The sequence below is a fragment of the Tupaia chinensis genome, unplaced genomic scaffold (assembly GCF_000334495.1).
Source record: "Tupaia chinensis unplaced genomic scaffold, TupChi_1.0 Scaffold146828_1, whole genome shotgun sequence".
Taxonomy (NCBI): Eukaryota; Metazoa; Chordata; class Mammalia; order Scandentia; family Tupaiidae; genus Tupaia; species Tupaia belangeri.
Genome location: NW_006206682.1, coordinates 1,605,134 through 1,626,931, shown reverse-complemented (window position 1 = coordinate 1,626,931; position 21,798 = coordinate 1,605,134). Strand labels below are relative to the sequence as shown.

At 37.5% G+C, this 21,798-nt stretch overlaps 1 protein-coding gene across 13 annotated transcripts in view; it reads left to right on the top strand.

Moving 5' to 3' along the window:
• Window positions 1-21,798, top strand: part of SLMAP (sarcolemma associated protein) — a 160,126-nt gene that overhangs the window by 96,532 nt on the left and 41,796 nt on the right. For 6 of the 13 annotated variants that reach the window (XM_027768555.1, XM_006169183.3, XM_027768553.1 and 3 more), the window contains 8 exons: window positions 2,158-2,253; window positions 2,534-2,605; window positions 4,178-4,318; window positions 5,607-5,744; window positions 7,140-7,308; window positions 7,398-7,448; window positions 7,921-7,971; window positions 14,268-14,330. In XM_027768555.1, coding sequence (XP_027624356.1) covers window positions 2,158-2,253; window positions 2,534-2,605; window positions 4,178-4,318; window positions 5,607-5,744; window positions 7,140-7,308; window positions 7,398-7,448; window positions 7,921-7,971; window positions 14,268-14,330 — 781 coding nt within the window. The remainder of the gene's footprint in view (window positions 1-2,157; window positions 2,254-2,533; window positions 2,606-4,177; window positions 4,319-5,606; window positions 5,745-7,139; window positions 7,309-7,397; window positions 7,449-7,920; window positions 7,972-14,267; window positions 14,331-21,798) is intronic. The other 7 variants (XM_027768550.1, XM_027768549.1, XM_014584422.2 and 4 more) reach the window with 5 other exon arrangements.

Sequence of the window (21,798 nt, the reverse complement as noted above, 5' to 3'; positions counted from 1 at the left end):
TGCATCTTTTGAACAAAAACGGGGATAGATGCATTTCATGCTTTAGAAGTAAACAACTATTCCTAGAAGTATTCGACATCTGCTAGAATGTGGTTCGTGGAGTTAAGAATCTCTAAACAGAATTGCATTAAATAAGTGAAATTACACCATCTAGTGGAAATAAAGTATATGGTTGGTTGGTAGTTTTCTTTTTCAGTAAAACCTTTTATAGCATCTGTACAATTTCCTGGATATTTGAAATGTTTTAGGAGCTTAAAATGAACTAGGTTAAATAGTCTTAAGTGCAAACCGTGTTTTAATGTGGGTTCTGAGGTGGTATGGTTCTTTATTAAATTCCTTAATCTATATTTTAAGTTATATTAAAATATAGTATCTCTATCTCTAATTAGACCAGATTTCCTCTATTCATTATTTATCAAGGATGTGAAGAGCAATAAGTATATGCTTTAGACATCAAGTACTATGTTTGAAGCATACACTTCTCTATTGAGGTAGCTCAGGGGACCTAGCTAAGTAAGTGTTCTTTGGTTAATGACAAGAGTTAAAAAAAAAAGTAGAGAAAATGTGTCTAAACCACAACTAACTGCTGTCAACATTTCACCTTGACTCCCAGTGAAGGAGACCCTTAGCAGCTATTAAAATATTAACAAGTCACCTAGAGAGCAGGCTTTACTCACCGTCTTTCTTTGTAAGCCATGCCTTTGGTTGCCAAATAATTATGTAACTCCTTGACCCCTTAATGATACTGAACCAATATTTGGTGGACTCTAATTTTTAGCATATAGCTGTGAACTGGTATGCAGTCTGGACAAGAATCAGAACACATGAAAACATAGGCTGAGAGTGAAGTGTGTATATATGTGTGTACACAAACACAAACACACAACGTTTTTTTTTTGTTTTGTTTTGAGAGGTTTTGAGAGGTTTTTTTTTTTTCACTATAGGGTGCGTGCGCTCGCCAGACAGACAGAGAGAGACATAGAGACAGAAAGCGAGAAATCACCCCCCAGGGGGGATGATCACGCCGCAATCCCTTCTCCTCCATTCTCCTCCCGGGATCTTGGGCACGCACGCACACGCGCCCGGCGTGAGTTTTAAGCCACCGGGTCCAGGACGCGAACCGCGGTCGACTACGTGGGAATCCAGCGACATAGCCATTACTCTAACTGCTGGTTCCCAACACACAACGTTTTTTAAAAGATTTATTTATTTAATTCTATTTGTTGTTATTATTATTATTTTAATTTTAACCAGAGAGAGAGAGAAAGGAAAAGTGAGAAAGCAACCCTCCAGGTCTAGGACTTGAACTGTGGTCAGCCATGTGGGAATCCAGTGCCCTTAATCACTTGCCACCTGCTGGCCCACACACACATTTTTGAAAAGAACAATTAAAAAAGCGATTTCTGGGGAACCAGCAGTTAGCGTAATGGCTGTCGCTGGACTCCCACATAGTCGACTGCGGTTTGCGTCCTGGACCCGGTGGCTTAAAACTCACGCTGGGCGCGTGTGCGTGCGTGCCCAAGATCCCGAGAGGAGAATGGAGGAGAAGGGATTGCGGCAGGGCCCTCCCCCCCCCGGGGGGGGTTTCTCGCTTTCTGTCTCTATGTCTCTCTCTGTCTGTCTGGCGAGCGCACGCGCCCTATAGTGAAAACCTCTAAAAAAAAAAAATGTGATTTCTGTTTTAGATGTCATACTTGTGTAGTTAAGCCATTATGAAGTTATCTTTGTTGCTAACTAGGTTAATATGATGCAAACTGAAAACATTTGTTAGCTTTTTCTAGTCCATGTTTTTTAAAGCTTGGTCTTCGAAATTATGAGTAAGAAAGAAACAAAAACAGGTGCCTTGTTTTCTGTTATGGAGCAAGTTGCAACTAGAGCATGTCAAATAACAGTATTATTATAGCCCCAAGAATGAGATTAAAATGATGTGGCTCATACATATTTCACAAGGTATGACTAAGTTTGATACATTTTAAAATATTGGGTCATTGGGAAAGTCATGATGCATTTTTGGGTAAAAAAATGACTTTGCCAACAACCTAATGAATCAAGTGTGTTATAATATGCAAATACTTCACATTGTGCTAAAAATGGATTACTCCTCAAAAAAAATCATGTTCCGTTTATTAGAATCTCTTTTGTGATTTTTAATATCAGGAGGCCTTACACCGGGAGCAGATGTTGGAACAGAAGTTAGCCACGCTTCAGCGGCTACTAGCCATCACCCAAGAGGCTTCAGATACCAGTTGGCAGGTATTTGCATTGCCTTTGTGTCCAAGAATCACATTAATTAAACAAATGAATATCCCTTACATCTTGAATGAACTAAAACTAAAATTTCATAGCACGCAAAGGCCAACTTCCTTCCTAACTAATGAACGCATGTTAAAAAATTTAACATTTTACAATGGTTCTTGGTCAGTTTTATGATTTTATAGCTTTTGTTGACAGTGGTGAATCTTTTCAATATACATTTTATTTTTTAATGACTCTGGGGTTTTACTTTTACTTATACTTAATTTTTCTTCAACAGGCTTTAATAGATGAAGATAGACTCTTATCACGGTTAGAAGTTATGGGAAACCAATTACAGGCATGCTCCAAAGTAGGTATTAATCTTAAGTATGCAAAGCAAGATACAATTTCTTTATAGAGCTTTGTGTCTTTGACTGTCTCGTTCTGTATATGCTGAAACTTTATATATTTTCACCATCCTTTTAAATCTTTCGTTGTGGCAATTTTCAGACATACAAGTAAATACAGTTGTATCATAAATACTCTTGTACAGCACTCTCTCTTCTTTATTGCAGCTGATATTTGTTGATGAAACTGGATCAAGAATTTTCCTAAATCCGCACTTTTTTTTTTTTTTAGAGAGTTTTTTTTGCTATAGAGTGCATCTGCTTGTGAGAGAGAGAGAGAGCAAGAAATCACCCCCCAGGGAGGATGGCAGTGCTGCAGTCCCTTTTCTTCCATTCTCCTTTCGAGATCTTGGGCATGCACAAATACATGCGTGGTGTGAGTTTTAAGCCACCACGTCCAGGACTTGAACCACAGTCAACTACGTGGGAGTCCAGTGACATAACTTATATGCCATCTGCTGGTACCCCTAAATCTGCATTATTATTTAAATATTCTTCTGGCTTTCCACCCACCCAGTAAATTAGTAATTTGATCTAGAGAGTTGATCTGTTTTAGATACAGTTTTGTTTTTAGATTGTATCAATTATTGATACTCTTTGCTTCGATCCATTATATCATTAAAAGGAACAAAAATTATGTTAATTCTGGTTCTTTGATTTATTTATCTGGATTACTTCTATAAAGAGAAATTTCTCTTATCAACCATTTGATTACCCTGAGGTACATTTTCTACTGGAAAAGCAGGATAAATAGTTTTTTTGCCTTGTATATGGGATTTCTTTTTTTTTTTTTTCCTTTTTTTTTAGAATTAATTTATTTAACTTTATTTATTTTTGTGTATTTGAGAGAAATTCTTAATTGCCTTTGACTTTTTTTTTTCTATTGGAAGTGGGAATTAATATATTTGTAGTGACAATTTACTGGTATAACTTTTTCTTTTTTTACTTAATAGAGGATACATGTACTTGCCTGAGAGGGTCAGAGAGGAAGAGAGGGAAAAATCACCCCCAGCCCAGTGGGATGTGGCCACACAATCCTTTATCACCCAGTGTGTTTTTCAGACCACCAGGACTATGACTTGAACTGCTCATGGCCATGTGGCATCTGGCTCCCTTAACCACTAGGTTACAGGGTTGACAACACTTATACAACTTTTAAATATCTAATAGTTTCAGGGGTCAGCAAGTGGTGTGGTAGTTAAGGCACTGGACTCCCACATGGCTGATCGAAGCTCAAGTTCTGGACCCAGTGCCTTGAAAATCACACCAGGCGCATGTGCATGCATACCCAAAATCCCAGGAGGAGAATAGATGAGGAGGGACTGCAGCATAGCCATCTACCCTGGAGGGTGATTTCTCACTTTCCCTCTCTCTGTCCTTCTATGGCAAAATCCTTTTGAAAGAAGTCCTTGGTGGTACCTTAATATAGAATTCAAAGATCATCATAATGTGTTGCTTTTTTTTTTTTTTTCAAACAGTGAATGCTTTTTAAAAAAAGGTAACATGACTCTAATTATAATTACCTTTTTTTCTAGAATCAAACAGAAGATAGTTTACGGAAGGAACTTATAGCGTTGCAGGAGGATAAACACAACTATGAGACAACAGCCAAAGAGTCCCTGAGGCGGGTTCTTCAGGAGAAAATCGAAGTGGTTAGAAAACTTTCAGAAGTTGAGGTATTTCCATTTTTAAAATACTGATTAGTAGTATGATGTTTATGAAAAATTCAAACATACCAAGCTATTTAAACTTGAATAGTATTCCATAGCTATGAAATATTTTCTGTCAGGTGAGAGGAAGCAGGTATGCTGCCTTCACTGACAGGAGTTTTCATTATAACCATATGAGTTCAGGTGCTTATGTCCACCAGGCTGACTGAGGAAAGAAAAGCCTAGCCAGAGCATCAGACTATTTGCATTCTGCTTAGGGTGCAGCCCCCTACTGTGGACTGTGATATCTTCCTGAATGAATCTCCTGTCACCTGGTTTGGCTTTTCTTCTAGCTGAGGATGGTCAATGTAAAATGGAGACCCTACATCATGTTTTACTTTATGCTTCCCCTGGAGAGGAACACTAACTATATCTTACATGTTGGAAATTCAAAGTGAAAGTTATTGTCAGTGTCCTTTCTAAGTCTTTTAGGACAATCAAACTGTGATTCTTACTGTTTTAAGTAAAAAAATAGAATTCATAATAGAAGTTATTTCTTTGAACCACTACAAAATTACCATAGAAGTTACCTGCTACTGGGTTTGGCTAAAATGTCCAACCTTAACTAAATAGTAAACATACCCTTAGTGCAGGGATAGTTTCTATAATTGCACCATCTCCTAGTGCCCGATTCACCATCATGTAATTAATTTAACATACAAAGAAAGAAAATTGCTAGCTGTATTCTCATTTTCTATTAAACCATTTGCTGCATATTGTTAAACTTGCTTTCAAGAATCAGTAGACTTAAAATATTTTCAGGGCTTAAAGTCATACTTGCTGGTCTTTTGGAAGTGCAATTATTAGTATATAAAAGTTGCATCCTCTTTCTTCCCCTGCTCATTCTCCATTTTTTTTCTCTCAAATTCTTAGTTGTGTTTTCTGTTTAGCAAGTAGCTGGTATAAATTATAATCTTCATGTTATTTAACTCAGCCTTGGGTAAAGCTCAAGGGGCAGATGTTGATTTAGAATAGCCCATATAATTCTTCTTTTTTTAAAAAAAGAATTATTTTACTTAACTTTATTTATTTCAATTTGACCAGAGAGGGACAGAGCAAGAGAAAGAGAACGAGAATACAAGCTACCAGGTCTGGGACTTGAACCATGGTCGGCCATGTGGGAGTCCAGTGCCCTTAAACATCATGCCACCTGCTGACCCCAGAATTATTCTTTATATAACTTGAATTTAGAAGGAATTCTAAATAACAAATGTATATTTATTCTACACAAATTGTGTGTCAATTTAAATTTCAGCGAAGTCTAAGTAATACTGAAGATGAATGTACCCACCTGAAAGAAATGAATGAACGGACTCAGGAAGAATTAAGAGAATTAGCCAATAAGTATAATGGAGCTGTTAATGAAATTAAAGATTTATCTGATAAATTAAAGGTATGTATGTCCTAAGTGTGTGAAAGTGTCCTAAGCTAATCTTCCCTAAGTCACTGGATAGTTTGAGAATTTAAGTATTGTTGAATAGTTATTGATGTGGCCGTTAGTAATGATTGAAAATTATAGTGAAAATAAGGAACTTGAATTCCATTTAGGCCAAGCCTTATTTCCATAAATGACTGAAAGCCTGTGAAAGCTGAGATACTTCCTCTGATGGAAACATTGTCAGTGCTTCAAAATAGGCATCTTTTAATATATATGTAATAAGAAGTAGATAAGAATCAGCAAATCCTAATATATTCACACTTTTTTTTTTTTATTAACCTGAAACTGCTTATCTCTGTAAGCCATTCCAAAGGCAGGGCCCAGCTATTTAGTACTGAAGTCAGCTTAGAGAGAAGCTTGGTGTGATCTGCTTGACCTCTTGTAGCCTCCAGGGATGCTATTGACTCTGCTTGGGCTACTGCTCTCTATTGTTGTGGGATATTTAGGATAAGAACAGATCAGAGTAATATCTAGTTGGTCCTTTAAAATCTTAGCTGAGTTTGTGAAGACCCATCCTGACATAATTCACACCATAGGTTGAATACCTAGAAGATAGGCATTTATTAGAGAAAATCACAGCAAACCGCCCCGTGTGGCTGGTTAACCTGTCTATGATAGTTTTAAAGATTGATCCTATTTTGTTTATATTATTATCATCACTTTAGCTAACATAATTTTGTTTAAAATTCCAGAATAAGTTATATTTTAGAACTTATAAACCAATTGAAACAATAGTAATTATAGGGTAAAAATCTTCCTTCCCTCTTTTTTTTTCACTTTGACCCTTTATCTCTCTATGTGTTGAACCTGCTTGCTAGCACTCTCTCCTAAGTTATCTCAATGCAAACTTTTCTTTCTGTCTGTCTGTCTCTATCTATCTATCTATCTATCTATCTATCTATCTATCTATCTACCTACCTACCTACCTACCTACCTGTCTAACCTTACTTTCTTTCCATGAGAGAGGGGAGGGAGAGAGAAAGTGAGAAAGAGACCCCCAAGAAGATCTTCAGGCTGTGATCTAATCTATCTTAGCCAGCCTGGGTCACGGACACACACATGTATGTCCCTGGCGTGCTCAGAGAGGCCTTGAGACTCAAACCGAGAGACTTTCCCATATGGGTCCAGTTGTGTTACTGCTGTGCCACCACCTGATCCGCAGATTACTTTTGACATTAAGTCTTTGTCTTTATCTCTTTGCTGGTTTAAAAAAATCAGCTTTGTAAATATGTTCTACAACGTTTAATACTTTCCTTAGAATTTTAAGTGAATAAAGACAGTCCTGCCATAGGCCTCTTAATGTAAGTTCAGGCTTTATTAAATAACTGAATTTTCTTTTCTCAATAACAGGTAGCAGAGGGAAAACAAGAGGAAATCCAACAGAAGGGGCAAGCTGAGAAAAAAGAATTACAACATAAAATAGATGAAATGGAAGAAAAAGAACAAGAGCTCCAGGCAAAGATAGAGGCTTTGCAAGCTGATAATGATTTCACCAATGAAAGGCTAACAGCTTTACAAGGTAAGTTATCTAATCCAGAAATTGATTTGATTGGCTTTTTTTTTTCTTTTTATCTGTGAAATATCTTTTTCTTGGACTTTTATTTACAGTACGGTTAGAACATCTTCAGGAGAAAACTCTTAAAGAATGCAACAGTTTAGGTAGGTGTCCTCCAGATTTCTTATTTAAAGCTGAATTTCATCATTAAACATTTGGCCTAGTTTACTATTTCATGTTGAATACTTAATTTCTTTAAGGGATTTTTATATATTTAGGTGTAAAGTGCCTATACTGTTTAGAAAATTTTCTTTAAAAATACGCTTGATTGCCAGCAGTGGGCACTATTGTTTAGTCACTGAGGTGAATGAAATTTCTGCATCTGAGTTGTTCTGCTTGGGGATTTAAATAATGAAAGTACATGAACAACAGGATTCTTTCGCAGTCCGTTTGGAAGGCACTGAGTACGTGTAGTCTTTTCTCTAAATTAACAAGAACTCTTCTTGTAAAAATAGATTTAAAGTGTTCTATATAGTCTCGATGTGACTAGGATACAAAATGCCATGGTTACACTTGAGACCACTTTTAAACTGATACTTTTTTTGATCAGGAAATGATATACTGTCTTAATCCTAGGGATACAAGTTGATGACTTCTTACCTAAAATAAATGGGAGCACAGAAAAAGGTAGTGTAAAAAACTTAAATATTTTTCTTTTATGATATCTTTTTACCTTTTAAGCAGGATAGGGAGTTCAGCATTTTGAGGTTTTAAGTATTTGGAATGAGAAGCATGTTGTTTACAGACCACTGAATCCCATCTTTTAAAATCAAGTTTCCTTTTAATTTGTAAGACTCAGTGCTTTGATGTATTCTTAGATATCCCTTTTTATATGGAAATTTCAGTTACTCAAATAATAAGAAAATTATAAAGTTCAACTTTAACAGTGACTTATATAACAGAGCCCTTTTTCTCCCACTAGATTTTTTCAGAGAGCTATACTATTGTTTTGCTCCATCAATCTCAGCTTCTGGGGGATAATCAAATACCATTTTTAATGTTTGAGTGTTTTAACAGCCTGTTGAACCCTTGGACACTATAAAAACTGCTTTCTTTATTCATCTTTTTTCATTGATTAGAGAGAACAGGGTTAATCACCAGAAAAACCCTTTGCTAGTTCTTGTTTTTGTGACCATTCTTTCTGGTCACAAAAACTTAGAGCCACTCTTAATTTTCCTACTAGTACACGGTGTACTTTGTACCCATAATCCTTCAGTCTTGAAGATCTGTGTTCGCTCTCCTCCACTCCCTTTCCATCCAGCATTAATTGAGCATCAACTATGTGCTAAATCATAATTAGGATGTTTAGAATATAAAAGGAATGAAGTTATTACGTGCTTACCAATCAATGTGCATATCATCTCAGTTTCATACAGAAGTTACTTGAAGAGATCAAGGTTGATATACCAAACTTCTTCTTAAATATTTTTTCCATGTATCAGGGGATATCTTGGGTAGCAGTCAAACTCTGGTAAAGTTAGGAAGTGGGTTTTTGTGTTGTTTTTATTTGGTTGGTTGGTTTTTAATCAAGACTTGGTAAATAGGCTCAGATGATCATATATATGTGAGTTGTAAGAATAAGATCTAAGATTGCATATATAACAGATTGTGAAACTCAGTTAAAAATGTTTTTTACTGTTTCACTGTTCTATGTGTGTTTCATTAAATTCATTGACTTTTTAAAATTCCAATTTGACTACATTTCAATTTGAGAATTTTTAAAGGTGTAGTTTATATTCATCGTACCAAAATTATTAATTGCCGTTTATTATGTTTAGCCAATTTACATAAAATGACTTAATCTTTATCATCAAAAAGCTTGTTATTCTTAAATTATTTGATATTTTTTGTTACTGTTTTGTATGTTTTTCTCTTTCTGGCATGAGTACTTTTTATTCACATCCATCTCCTTCTTGACCTGAATTTGTGTTTATTAATAATGTTAGTGCTAACCCAAGCTGGGAACCATTTATTCTTTCAGTTCAGAGAATTCTTTTATGTACATGGAACCATCTTTATGCCATTTCAAATTGTCAGATTATTGCTTAAATTTTTTATTAGTTCTAACTGATTTAGATCAGAATAGTAAATAGACTATGTTTATATCACAGAATAACCGTAGCCTTCTTGAGTTAAGACTACATAAGATATTTTAGATACTTAAAGGTAGTTCTTGGTATAATTATTATTGTTTTATTGGTATGTTTGTTTGGTGGCAATAAATTCATAGTGTGAAAGTGACTAATACAGTTTTTTAAAAGACACTAGTAAACTTCTGGACATATACGCAAAAACTTCATTATATCAGATTTAGTTGCAGAGTGGACTTTGAAGTTAGATAGGTCACTTATTCTCTTCTGCATCACTTGTAATGAAACAGTGAATTGATGATCATACACTCCAATATTACCAAAGTCCACAGCTATAGTGTGATTTTAACTGAAATTACTCTTCAAATAGTAGAGAGAGAGAAAGCCAAGTACAGTCATCAGAGAATATTTCAGAACTGTCTGGAGATGTCACAATTAATAATACTTTCACCAATGAGCCCTGTTTTTGAAATTACATATAATATAGTTACTAAAAGCACAGGTGTTGTACATACAGGTTTTTTGGGTTAGTATTGAATAAGCATTAATTTGAATATATGCTAGAGAGCATAGAATAGTGCTATCTAAAAGAAATATAATGAATCACTGGGACCAGCAGATGGCATAATGGGTATGTCGCTGGACTCCCATGTAGTCTACCGCAGTTCGAGTCCCGGACCCGGTGGCTTAAACTCAACACTGGGCGCATGTGCGTGCATGCCCAAAATCCCAAGAGGAGAATAGAGAAGGGATTGCGGCCATCCCCACAGGAGGTGATTTCTTACTTTCTGTCTCTCTCTGTCTTTCTGGTGAGCGCACGCGCCCTATAGCAAAAAACCTCTTAAAAAAAAAAAGAAAGAAATATAACTAATCACATGTGTAATTAAAATTTTCTGGTAGCCACATCAAGAAATATAGAAGAGGGCCAACCAGTCGTGTAGTGGTTAAGGTGACCGAATCCCACATGGCCAACCAAGCTGTTCGAGTCCCAGACCCAGCAGCTTGAAAAATATACTGAGTATGTGTGCATGCATGCCCTAAATCCTGAGAGGAAAATAGAAAAGGGATTGCAGCATGGCCATCTCCCCAGTGGTGATTTCTCACTTTCCTTCTCTCTTTCTTTTTCTCTGTTTTTCTGTCTCTCTGGCAAGCACACATACCTTTAGCAAAAATTTTTTGAAAAGAAAATACATATGGAAACAGGAAAACAAATTTTAACAATATGTTTTATTTATTTAAAATATCCAAAATACTGCTATTTTTCATATTTTTCTTTGTAAGTCTTTAAAATTTTTGCATATTTGTCTTACATTTATAGCATATCTCAATTTAAACTAGCCTCATTTGAAGGGCCCAATAGCTATGTATGACTAATGGCTGTAGTATTGGGCAGAACACATATAAAACCGTCCACAGTAAATCATATGTATAGTAAAACACATTTTAAACAAGTCATTTTAGTATATTTATTTTACACTTCCACATCTGTCTCTTTCTTTATTTTCCTGGATACTTCTCTTCCCTTCAATGAACACCTGATTCTTTTTGGATTATTAGTGGTATCTTTCGTAGTTCTGGCAAGGTGAACTAATTTCTAAGGACTTGAAACTCAAGTGATAGAATATTAAAAGTGTCATGATCGGGACCAGCAGATGGTGTAATGGTTATGTTGCTGGACTCCCACATGGCCGACCATGGTTCGAGTCCTGGACCTGGTGATAAAACTCGTCAGGCATGTATGCATGCATTCCCAAAATCCCTAGAGGAGAATGGAGAAGAAGAGATGGCAGTATGGCCATTCCCGTGGGGGCTGATTTCTTGCTTTTCATCTCTCTGTTTCTCTGGCGCGTGTACGCATTTTTATAGCAAAAAATCTCTAAAAACAAAACAAAAAAGTGTCACGATCTAAATATTTTACATACACTACTCGACAGACTTTTCTCTTTTGTTTATAGGAGTTGTCTTTTAGAAGTTATGTAAACATTTGTCTTTTTATATTCAGATTGGAATTTATCTGAAACAGTGTAGTATGTATTTTAATTCAAATCAAATTATTAAAATCCGATTTGATGGGGCCAGCACATGGCATGACAGTTAAGGCGCTGGACTTCCACATGGCCAATCATTGGAGTTGCAAAAGTGGTGGCTTGCTTTCTCCTTTCTCTCTCTCTGGTCAAATTAAATAATAGTAATAATAAATTAAAGTAATTCTCTTTAAAAAGGTCAGAATAGATGAAAGCATAGTTTTTAATTTGATGACTGAGTGTGGGATGTCCTGCTTTAATAAGTATCTTAATTTTTTTGATACTGGTCTATAGTTTGATTTCAAATAAATGTTAAAAAGTTCTTTAGTTAGGTTGAATTGGGTTCTAAATGAGTTTTCATATTTAATATGAATTGATACAGTTGGAGTTCTGAATGTGCTATCACACTTAGATTTTTTTTTTTTTGGAGAGGTTTTTGTTACAGGGCGCATGCACTTGCCAGACAGACAGAGAGAGACAGAGACAGGAAGCGAGAAATCACCCCCAAGGGGGGATGGTCACGCTGCAATCCCTTCTCCTCCATTCTCCTCTCGGGATCTTGGGCACGCACGCACACGCGCCCGGCGTGAGTTTAAGCCGCCAGGTCCGGGACGCGAACCGCGGTTGACTACATGGGAGTCCAGCGACATAGCCATTACGCTAACTGCAGGTCCCTGGCACTTAAATAGATTTTATATAGAACAACTTTTTATCTTGGTAATTTCTATTGTATTGAGGTCTTCTGTTTGGTTTTCTTGGCACCAATTTGCAAAATCTATTAATTTTTAAAAATGTTTAGATATCTATTACAGTTAACTTTTTTTTTCTTTTGGAGGCTATGTCGCATGTCTGTATAATACTCTAAGTATGTGATGCATTGGCCTCCCGGGAACATTACTTGTGTCAACCTTTTCTCTTCTTGTTTTTGTCTTTTACTGATGGTGACTATAGACTAGAAGCATAACACACCATGTAACTAGATAAAGGAGAACGATAGATTTGAGTGTAAGGTGAAGAAGGCAGCTAACAGGAAAGATGTGAAGAGGGTAAGGTGTGATCAGAGTGGGCAGGAGGTGTCTGCCTCTCCTGAAAAGCTGAGATGATTGTGGAGTTGAGATGGAGAAGAAGGGAAATGAGGCTTTTAGAGAGAGATGTGCTAACTCATGCTCCTCTTTCACACATTTTAGTGCTTTCACTCCTTCTAGATAGTCATCCTGTTTGGTACATATTTTTAAACTTCTGAAATCTATTTGGTAGTTTTGAAAGAAACAAATATGAAATTGGACAACATTATCCAGACTCGGAAGCCAGCTCTTTTAATAAAAGAAAATTAAGATTATTCTAAGAAAAAGGCTGAAAATTTTAGATTTTTATTCTCTCCATCTACTTTTATTTATTTTTATTACGTTATCTCCCTGATTTACCATTCTCCTGCCTCAGACTCCCAAGCAGTAGGTCTACAGAAGCACCTCCCATACCATTCTTCCAACTCTGCCACGCCTGGCTCTTAGGGTGGACTTGAGTTTGAACCTGGCCTTCTCATGTGACCTCAGCCTGAAGAGCAGCAGTTCTTACCAGTGTGTGCCACTATAGCTGGGCCCCACTAAAAGAATCTCTTCCATCTGAGCAGAGCTACTAACCAAGATCTTATTTTAAATTGTGCAAGGCACTGGACCAGCAGGTGGCACAGAGGTTAAGGCAGCTGGATCCTACATGGTTGACTGTGCGGTTCTAGTCTCAGACCCGGCTGCCTGGAAATCACACCAGGTGCATGTGTATGTGTACCCAAAATCCCCAGAGGAGAATGGAGGAGACGGTATTGCAGTGTGGCCATCTCCCCAGGGGATGATTTCTCACTTTCCCTCTCTCCTTATATCTTCCTGTCTCTCTATTGCAAGTGCACGTACCCTATAAGAAACTAAAAAATTAATTAATTAATCAATTAATTAAAGAAAATGTACAGAGGGACCAGCAGTTGGCATATTGGCTGTGTTGCCGGACTCCCTTGTAGTTGACCGCAGTTCGAGTCCCAGACCCGGTGGCTTAAACTCATGCTGTGCACGTGTGCGTGCATGTCCAAGATCCTGAGAGGAGAAGGGATTGCAGCATGGCCATACCCCCCCCCCGGGGGGGTGATTTCTCACTTTCTGCCTCTCTCTTGTCTTTCTGATGACCACACATGCCCGATAGCAAAAACCTCTCCAAAAAAAGAAAAAGAAGAAAATGTGCAGATACTCTTAATAATTTGGGCAGACATAAATATTGTAATGTTTTATAAATACATGAAGTGCATATTAACTGACTTAAAGAGGAATATTGTGAAAGGAAAGTATAAAAATTAAAATATTGCATCAGTTTCTTAAAATTTTTAAGATGTTATTGATAGTGTTCTTACTTTTGCCTCTTAACTAAGATGAATAGCTTTGAAGAGGAACTCTTAAAGAATGATCACTTGAAAATTAATTTGGTAATAACAAACAAAATTTTTTAAATGAGGGATTTTGTTAAGCTTAAAAGTGGGAGAAGTTTTTTAAAGCAATATATTCATGATTTTCTTGAGCTCTTTGGATAAAAACTGCACCTTTAAAATCTTACCATGCATGGTACAGATTAATGACAACATAAGCACAATTTTCAGTCATTAACTTTACCTCTAAAATTTGTCTTCGATTAGTATTAAAATATATTTACCATTTATTAGTCTTATTCCGAATTACCATGTTAATACATTTCAATTTTCCTACTTTTGCTGTTGGATTTCAAAGACAGCAACAAACTATATCCTTAAAGGTGTTTCTTTCTTTATTAGAGCACTTGCTTTCAAAGAGTGGCGGGGACTGCACTTTTATTCATCAATTCATAGAATGCCAGAGTGAGTACAGAGCATTTTTCACATTGATTTTAATGAAGTCAGGGGCTAAATTGAAAAGCGAGAGGGAAAATGAGGATCTCAGTTTTTCTGTCTTAGTAGAAGTGGACAAAGGACCATCATCAGAGAAGAGCAAACCTTCACATACTGCTTCTCTTTCTCTCGTTTGAGAAGAATATTCCTGTTGCACTTGCTTTCAAAGATGAAGCTGAGCATTTCCTATTCCCCACAGAAAAATCCAGGAGGAATTTTGTTAATCCAGAGTCATTACCGAGCAGAAATAATATTGAATATCAAGCATCCAAACTTTGTGTGGAATACTTAATGAAGAGATAGTAGTGTTAACCTTAAACCTTATTTACATTCTAGTTCTATCAGAGATTTGATTTTGGGGGCCTAGCAAATGGTGTAATGGTTACATCACTGGACTCCTACGTAATAGGCTGGTTTGATTCCTGGACCCGGCGGCTTCAAACTCACGCCAGGCATATGTGCTACGTGCCCAAAATCCCGAGAGAAGAATAGAAGAGAAGGGATTGCAGCATGGCCATCCCCTCGGGGGGGGGGGTGTTTTCTTGCTTTCTATCTCTCTCTGTCTCTCTAGCAAGTGCACACACCCTGTAGCAAAAATCTCTCTCTCTAAAAATTTTTAAATAATAAAGATTTAATTTTTAAGGTTCTGAAATACATTTTTTAGATTAAATGAAGACACAGAAGTGATTACATGCTTAGTTTGGGCACTCAGTTCTGAAGATGGCCCACAGGGCAGCAGGAGCTTTCGTGGGAAGGAGTAGCGTTAGATTGTCCTGCAGTCTGAAGTCCTACTCTTGAGAAATTGTACAAGGCTATCTTTAAGAATAGTTCAAATATAAATTTGCTTTTTAGATGCTTCAGACCTCTGCTGAATTCTGAATAAAAATATTGTGAATTTCTTTTTACTTAACGTCATGTAGCTGTTTGTAACCGTCACAAGTTTGTGATAGTCTGATCTAGGTAGTGTGTCACATGTGTAGTAAAGATTTGATGATGTCTATTCTTATTCCTACCAGCGAACACTTTCTTGGGCATTTTTCTGTTCATGTTCTCTCTTTCTTCGAAATAGCAGTTTTCTGATTTTTTTATATGTTCATAATCTCATTATGTAAATATGCCACACATATGGTTCCCTCAGTTGCAACCTCAGTAGCACTTGGGGGTTATAAGAGTGACACTTGGTAACTACAGGTGACACAAAGTCAACAAATCAAAGGTGTTGTGCTCTGTAGAGGTCCTTTACGGAAACAAAATTTTAATAGTTTTGGGACCATCAGTTAGTGTAATGGCTATTTCGCTGGACTCCCATGTAGTCGACCACTGTTCGTGTCCTGGACCCGGTGGCTTAAAACTCATGCCGGGCACGTGTGTGTGTGTGTACCCAAGATCCTGAGAGGAGAAGGGATTGCGGCATGGCCATCCCCCCTGGGGGGCGATTTATCACTTTCTGTCTCTCTATCTCTCTCTGTCTGTCTGGTGAGCGCACGCACCCTGTAGCAAAAAACCTCTCCAAAAAAAAAAATTTAATAGTTCTAGAAGACCTTCTGTTTTTGTCAGTTTTAGATACTGTAATATTAAATGTAAATTTTAATATTACTTTGAGGCAGTTTATCAATTAAATATCACATTTTCCACTTTCAAAACAATATTCATTAAGTGAAGAATTATTTTAAAAAGAATTATTTAATTTTATTTGTTGTTATTATTATTATTTTTTTAATTTGACCAGGAAGAGACAGACAGATAAAGGGAAAGTGAGAAATCAAACTGCCATGTCAGGACTTGAACTGTGTTCAGCCATGTGTAAGTCCAGTACCCTAATGACCACACTACCTGCCAGCCCCAGTACATATTTTTATTAACTTGACATTATTAAATCTTACCTTTTTAAAAATATATATATTATTTTATTTTATTTTATTATTATTTTTTAAATTTCACCAAAGAGAGACAGAGAGAAGGGGAAAGTGAGAAAGCAAGCTGCCAGGTCCCTGGCTTAAACCATTATCAGCCAGTGGGAGTTCCGTGCCTTAACCACCACACACCTGCCGGTCCCGTAAATCTTAATTTGATGAGATGTTAGTAACAGGGGTTTAAGGCAAAAATAACTGGTAGGTACTGAAACTCACTAAAAGAATATATACAGTAATCTTTAGGACTGGTCCCATAGTGTAGTGGTTAAGCACTGTGCATTGGGAGCTGGGTCCCACATGGCTGACTGCATTTGTAATCCTGGCCTTGGCCTCTTGGAAACTGGCCCAAGCCCGTGTGTGCACACATGCATGCACTTCTCCAGAAGCCTAATGGGATGGAAGAGTGGAGGAAAGAAGATTGCAGCATGACCATGCTGTAGTGAGGGTAGAGGGGTGCATTTTTCTCTCTGTAGCAGGCACATGTACCCTCTGGTAATTAAAAAATATAAAGTGATATATAAATCTTTCAAAAATGTTATACTTACTTTTATTACATATAATCATTCTTTGATAAGTTATTTTTACTTTGAACTTTTCGGATTTATATTTTGAGCCCTAAGGAATAAAAACAGAGAATTACAAAAAGAATGTTTTACTGAGTTACAAGTTGCAAAAATCCTTTTACTTTATTACTTTGCTTATTTAAGGAAAAAAAACTTTATTTTTAATGTCTAATTTGTTATTGAACATTTTATTTCAAGTGATATTATCAAGTGTTTAGCTGTAGTTATAACACAAAACAACATTTGTTTTAAGTACAGAAAATGCTGTTTGGAGGTTTTTATTGTGTCATAATTATCAGGGAAAATAGACAAAATAAAGATTCTGATATAACACAGAACTTACACAAATTATAGCAAATCATCTCAGTGGGACTATTAAGACAGCTAATAAAATGGCGTTTATGAAGTCTATGTAATAGTATGAGAAAATATTAAACATTTAGTACATAGAAGGGAAAAGCAAAATATAAAATCCCATCCTTGTATACATAGGGTAGGCCAAAGAACAAAAAAAATAACATACAGATATCTTTAGACATATGAACACATTAGGTTTTGAATGCAAATAGTAACGTTTAGATTCTTAAATTTGGGTAGCTAGGAAAAAGCCTATATGACTAGAATCCATTTGATTTCTGAGTTCCAGGTAGCAAGTTGCTTTATTCCAATTGTCTCAACAATTTCCAGATTTGTTTGGTTCCTTAAATGTGAATAGCCAGTATGGTATAGTGAATGTTATCATCTCTGGTATATTTGTTTCCACAAGGGACATTTCATCATTTTATGATAAACTACCATTGTCAAAGTTGATGTGATTTTTATTACCAAAGCAAGAAAAATTCAACAAATACCTTACTTAACAGAACTTAGACTAAGCACTTTTAAAACATTTTGGAATCAGGCCAGCAGGTGGCATGGTAGTTAAGGCACTGGACTTCCACATGTTCAACCACTGTTTGAGACCCAGATGTGGCAGCTTGCTTTCTCACTTTCTCTCTCTCTCTCTCTCTCTCTCTCTGGTGAGTGCATGTATGTGCATGTATCCTATAGTAAACTTTTAAAAAATAATAAATGAAATTAAATAAATAATTATTTTTTTAAAATGAAAAAGAAAAAAAAAAAACATTTTGGGAGGCCAGCAGGTGGCGTGGAGGTTAAGGTGGCTGAATCTCAGCATAGCCAATGCTATGGTTCGAGTCCTGACCCGGTGTCTTGAAAATCCTATCAGTAGCATCTGTGTGCATACCCGAAATCCTGAGAGGAGAAGGAAAGAGAAGGGATTGTAGCTTGGCCATCCACCTGGAGGATGATTTCTCACTTTCTCTCTCTGTTTCTCTCTCTCTCTCTGTCTCTATCCTGTGAGTATGTGTGCCTTATAGCAAAAAAAAAATAAAAATAAAAAAGGATTATTTATTGAGGTGCACACAAATATTTTTGTCATTGTTCTTATCGATAAAAATCTCGAACTGATTTATGGTCTTGATTGCAAGATGTATGTTCTGTGTGCAGTGGTACTTCATGTCTTTGTTTCCAGACTTTAAAAAAGCAGGTGGCAAATACCTAGCCTTTATTATTTACTAGAGCTTGTATAGTTTAAAGTCACCTTGTATTTTTTTATTTTTTTAATTAATTAATTAGTTTATTTATTTATTGGAGAGGTCTTTGCTATAGGGCGTGTGTGCTCACCAGAAAGACAGAGAGAGACAGAAAGAAAGAAAGTGAGAAATACCTCTCCAGGGGGGATGGCCACGCCACAATCTCTTCTCCTCCATTCTCCTCTCGGGATCTTAGGCATGAATGCACACGCACCTGGCATGAGTTTAAGCCACCGGGTCTGGGACTTGAACCATGGTCGACTACATGGGAGTCCAGCGACACATAGCCATTACGCCAAATACTGGTCCTAGTCACCTTGTGTTTTATTTTATTTTTAGCTTTTGCTGTAGGGCACGTGTGCTCATTGGAGACAGAGAGAAAAAGAAAGAGGGAAAGTAAGAAGTCACCCCACAGGAGGGGCTGGCCATACTGCAGTCCTTGCTTCTCTATACCTGGCTTGTTTCTCAAACTGCCAGTTCTGGCACTCGATCTTCTCAGTCGGTTATGTGCGATCCAGCTGCCTTAACCACCATACCTTGTGTTTTAAAAGTTAGAAAGCAAATAGTTCACTTCTGGAGAAATTTTTATGTCTATCTTTTAAGATATTGGCAGATGGGACCACCAGATGGCATAATAGTTACATTGCTGGACTACCACATAGCCAACCTCCATTCGAGTCCCAGAACTGGACGCTTGAAACTTATGCTGGGCACATGTGCATGCATACCCCAAATTCCAAGAGTAGAATGGATATATATATACATACACAAAAACAAGCAGGAAAAAAAAAGTATATATTTACTTTTTCTTTTTTTCTGTTTGTATGTATAAGTCCCTAAGAGAATGATTTAACTGTTGGCCTCCTCAATTTACAAGGCGATCTTGTAGAAAATAAATGAGTTGAAACACACTTTGAGTAGTTTTCCTTTTATGGTAAAACAGACTTTTTTTTTTTTTTTTAATTCCCTTTTGGAGAAAAGCTTTTAATCCTAGGCAGAGAGAGTGGACATTGAGCAGGTTTAAATATAACCTTTTGCATAATTACAAAAGTATAGAGTAAATACTTTGTATAAAAAGAGCTTCACCACACAGAATCTAGAATTAGCAAGTAGCTTCAGGAAAACTTGCTTTAGCAATATTTCCCTCCTCGGAAATTCAGACACAGCTTGATTTAGACAGGCCGTGTTCCATGTTCCCTGCAAATCTTAGGTACTTAAGGTTTACTGTATAAACTTAATGGATGCGTACAGTGATACTTTAGCGTTTTGAAAAAGAATGACTTTTTTAAAAATTTTGAGGGACCATCAGATGGCATACCAGTTATGTTCCTGGACTCCCACATGGTTGCCTGTGGTTCAAGTCCCAAACCTGGTGACTTGAAACTCACACCAGGCGTGTGTGCATGCATACCCAAGATCCTAGGAGGAGGATGGAGGAGAAGGGACTGTGGCGTGGCCATCCCACTTGTGGGGATGGTTTCTTACTTTTTCTCTCACAATCTCTGTCTCTTTCTCTCTCTCTCTCTCTCTGTCTGGCTAGCACATGCGCCCTAAGGTAAAAATCTCTACCCAAAAAATAATAAATAAAATTAGATAGAGAGCACGTGGACTCATAGGAAAGAGACAGACAGAAAAAAGCACTCCTCCAGGGAACCAGCAGTTAGCGTAATGGCTATGTCGCTGGACCCCCACGTAGTCGACCGCGGTTCGTGTCCCGGACCCAGTGGCTTAAAACTCACGCCGGGCGCGTGTGCGTGCGTGCCCAAGATCCCGAGAGGAGAATGGAGGAGAAGGGATTGCGGCGTGACCATCCCCCCTAGGGGGTGATTTCTCGCTTTCTGTCTCTATGTCTCTCTCTGTCTGTCTGGCGAGCGCACGCGCCCTACAGTGAAAAATCTCTCCAAAAAAAAAAAAAAAAGCACTCCTCCATAAGAGATAGCCATGCTGCAGTCCCTTCTTTTCCCTCTCTTCTTTTGGGATTTTGATTATGCACACACGTGTGCTTGGCATGTTTTTCCAGTCATCAGGTCCAGACTCATCTGCTCATTTATTGGCCATGTGGTATCCAGCCACCTTAACCACCACGCCAGTGGCTGGTCCTAAAGATGTCTTCTGAGTTAACAAATTGTGCATTTCTCTCCTTTTTTTTTTTTTTTTTCCTTTAAAGAGAGATTTTTGCTATAGGGCGCATGTGTTCACTGGAAAGACAAGAGACAAGAGAGACAGAAGGCAAGAGGGGGACGGCTATACCACAATCCCTTCTCTTCCATGCTCCTCGCAGGATTTCAGGCACATAGGCACACACACTTGGCGTGAGTTTAAGGCCTCTAGGTCCAGAACTCGAACCATGGTTGGCTGCATGGGAGTCCAGCAACATAACCATTATAGCATCAGCTTGTCTCCAGGTTTGCATTTCTATATCTGTTTCATATGCACCCCTGAACTCTGTTGCTTGATTAACTCGTATGCTGAGTGGAAGATAAGGGAGACCTTGGGTAAGGACAAGGAGACCTGCTGTCACGTTGTGGGCATAGAGTAAGACGGTCTGCATTGCACTGTTGCCGCCCCTTTAATTTCTCTTGCTGCTGTCTGTCCTGATGAGGGCAGAAGCATTGGTGCCTAGTGCCAGAGAAACTGAACTCTGAGATCTACGTTATAGAGACATACTGCCCCTTCTCCCAAGGGCTCTCCAAGTGCCCCAAAGTGAACCTCATGTCTTTGTATTCTTAATCTGTATTTACTGTGGGCCTTAACACTCTCTCTCTCCAAGTCATGCGCCCTCTAGCAAATCAGAAAACAAAACAACAACAGCAAAAAACTAAAGATTCTTTCCCTGCTTCTCAAACCTTTATTTTGAAATTACAGTCACTCTCTGTGTCTGCACTCATTCCCTCCTCTCTGTTGGGGATTTGCTCTCACGTAGAAATTGCCTTATTTGGAGTAATGCACTGACTGGTGTTGCTCAAGTGACTTAATGTTTACTTTTTGTGATTCTATGAGGTCAGCTCTCTGAACAGTCTCAGGATTATTCTGATTACATATTCTACTTGAAAGTTTTGTTTTGTTTTTAGTTTTCGCTATAGGGTATGTGTGCTCACTGGAAAAAGACAGACAAAGGGGAAAAGTGAGAAATCACCCCACAGGAGTGCAGTCCCATCTCTTCCATTCACCTCTCAGGATTTTGGGCATGAACAAACGCACACCCGGCATGGTTTTCAAGCTTCCAGGCTCAGAACTTGAATCATGGAGTCAGCCAGGTGGGGTCCAGCCACCCTAACCTCCACACCACCTACTGGCTCAGCTTGAAATAGATTTTAAAATTTGCACTTTTTTTCATTTGTTTAGATTTTTGTCATAGGGCATGTGT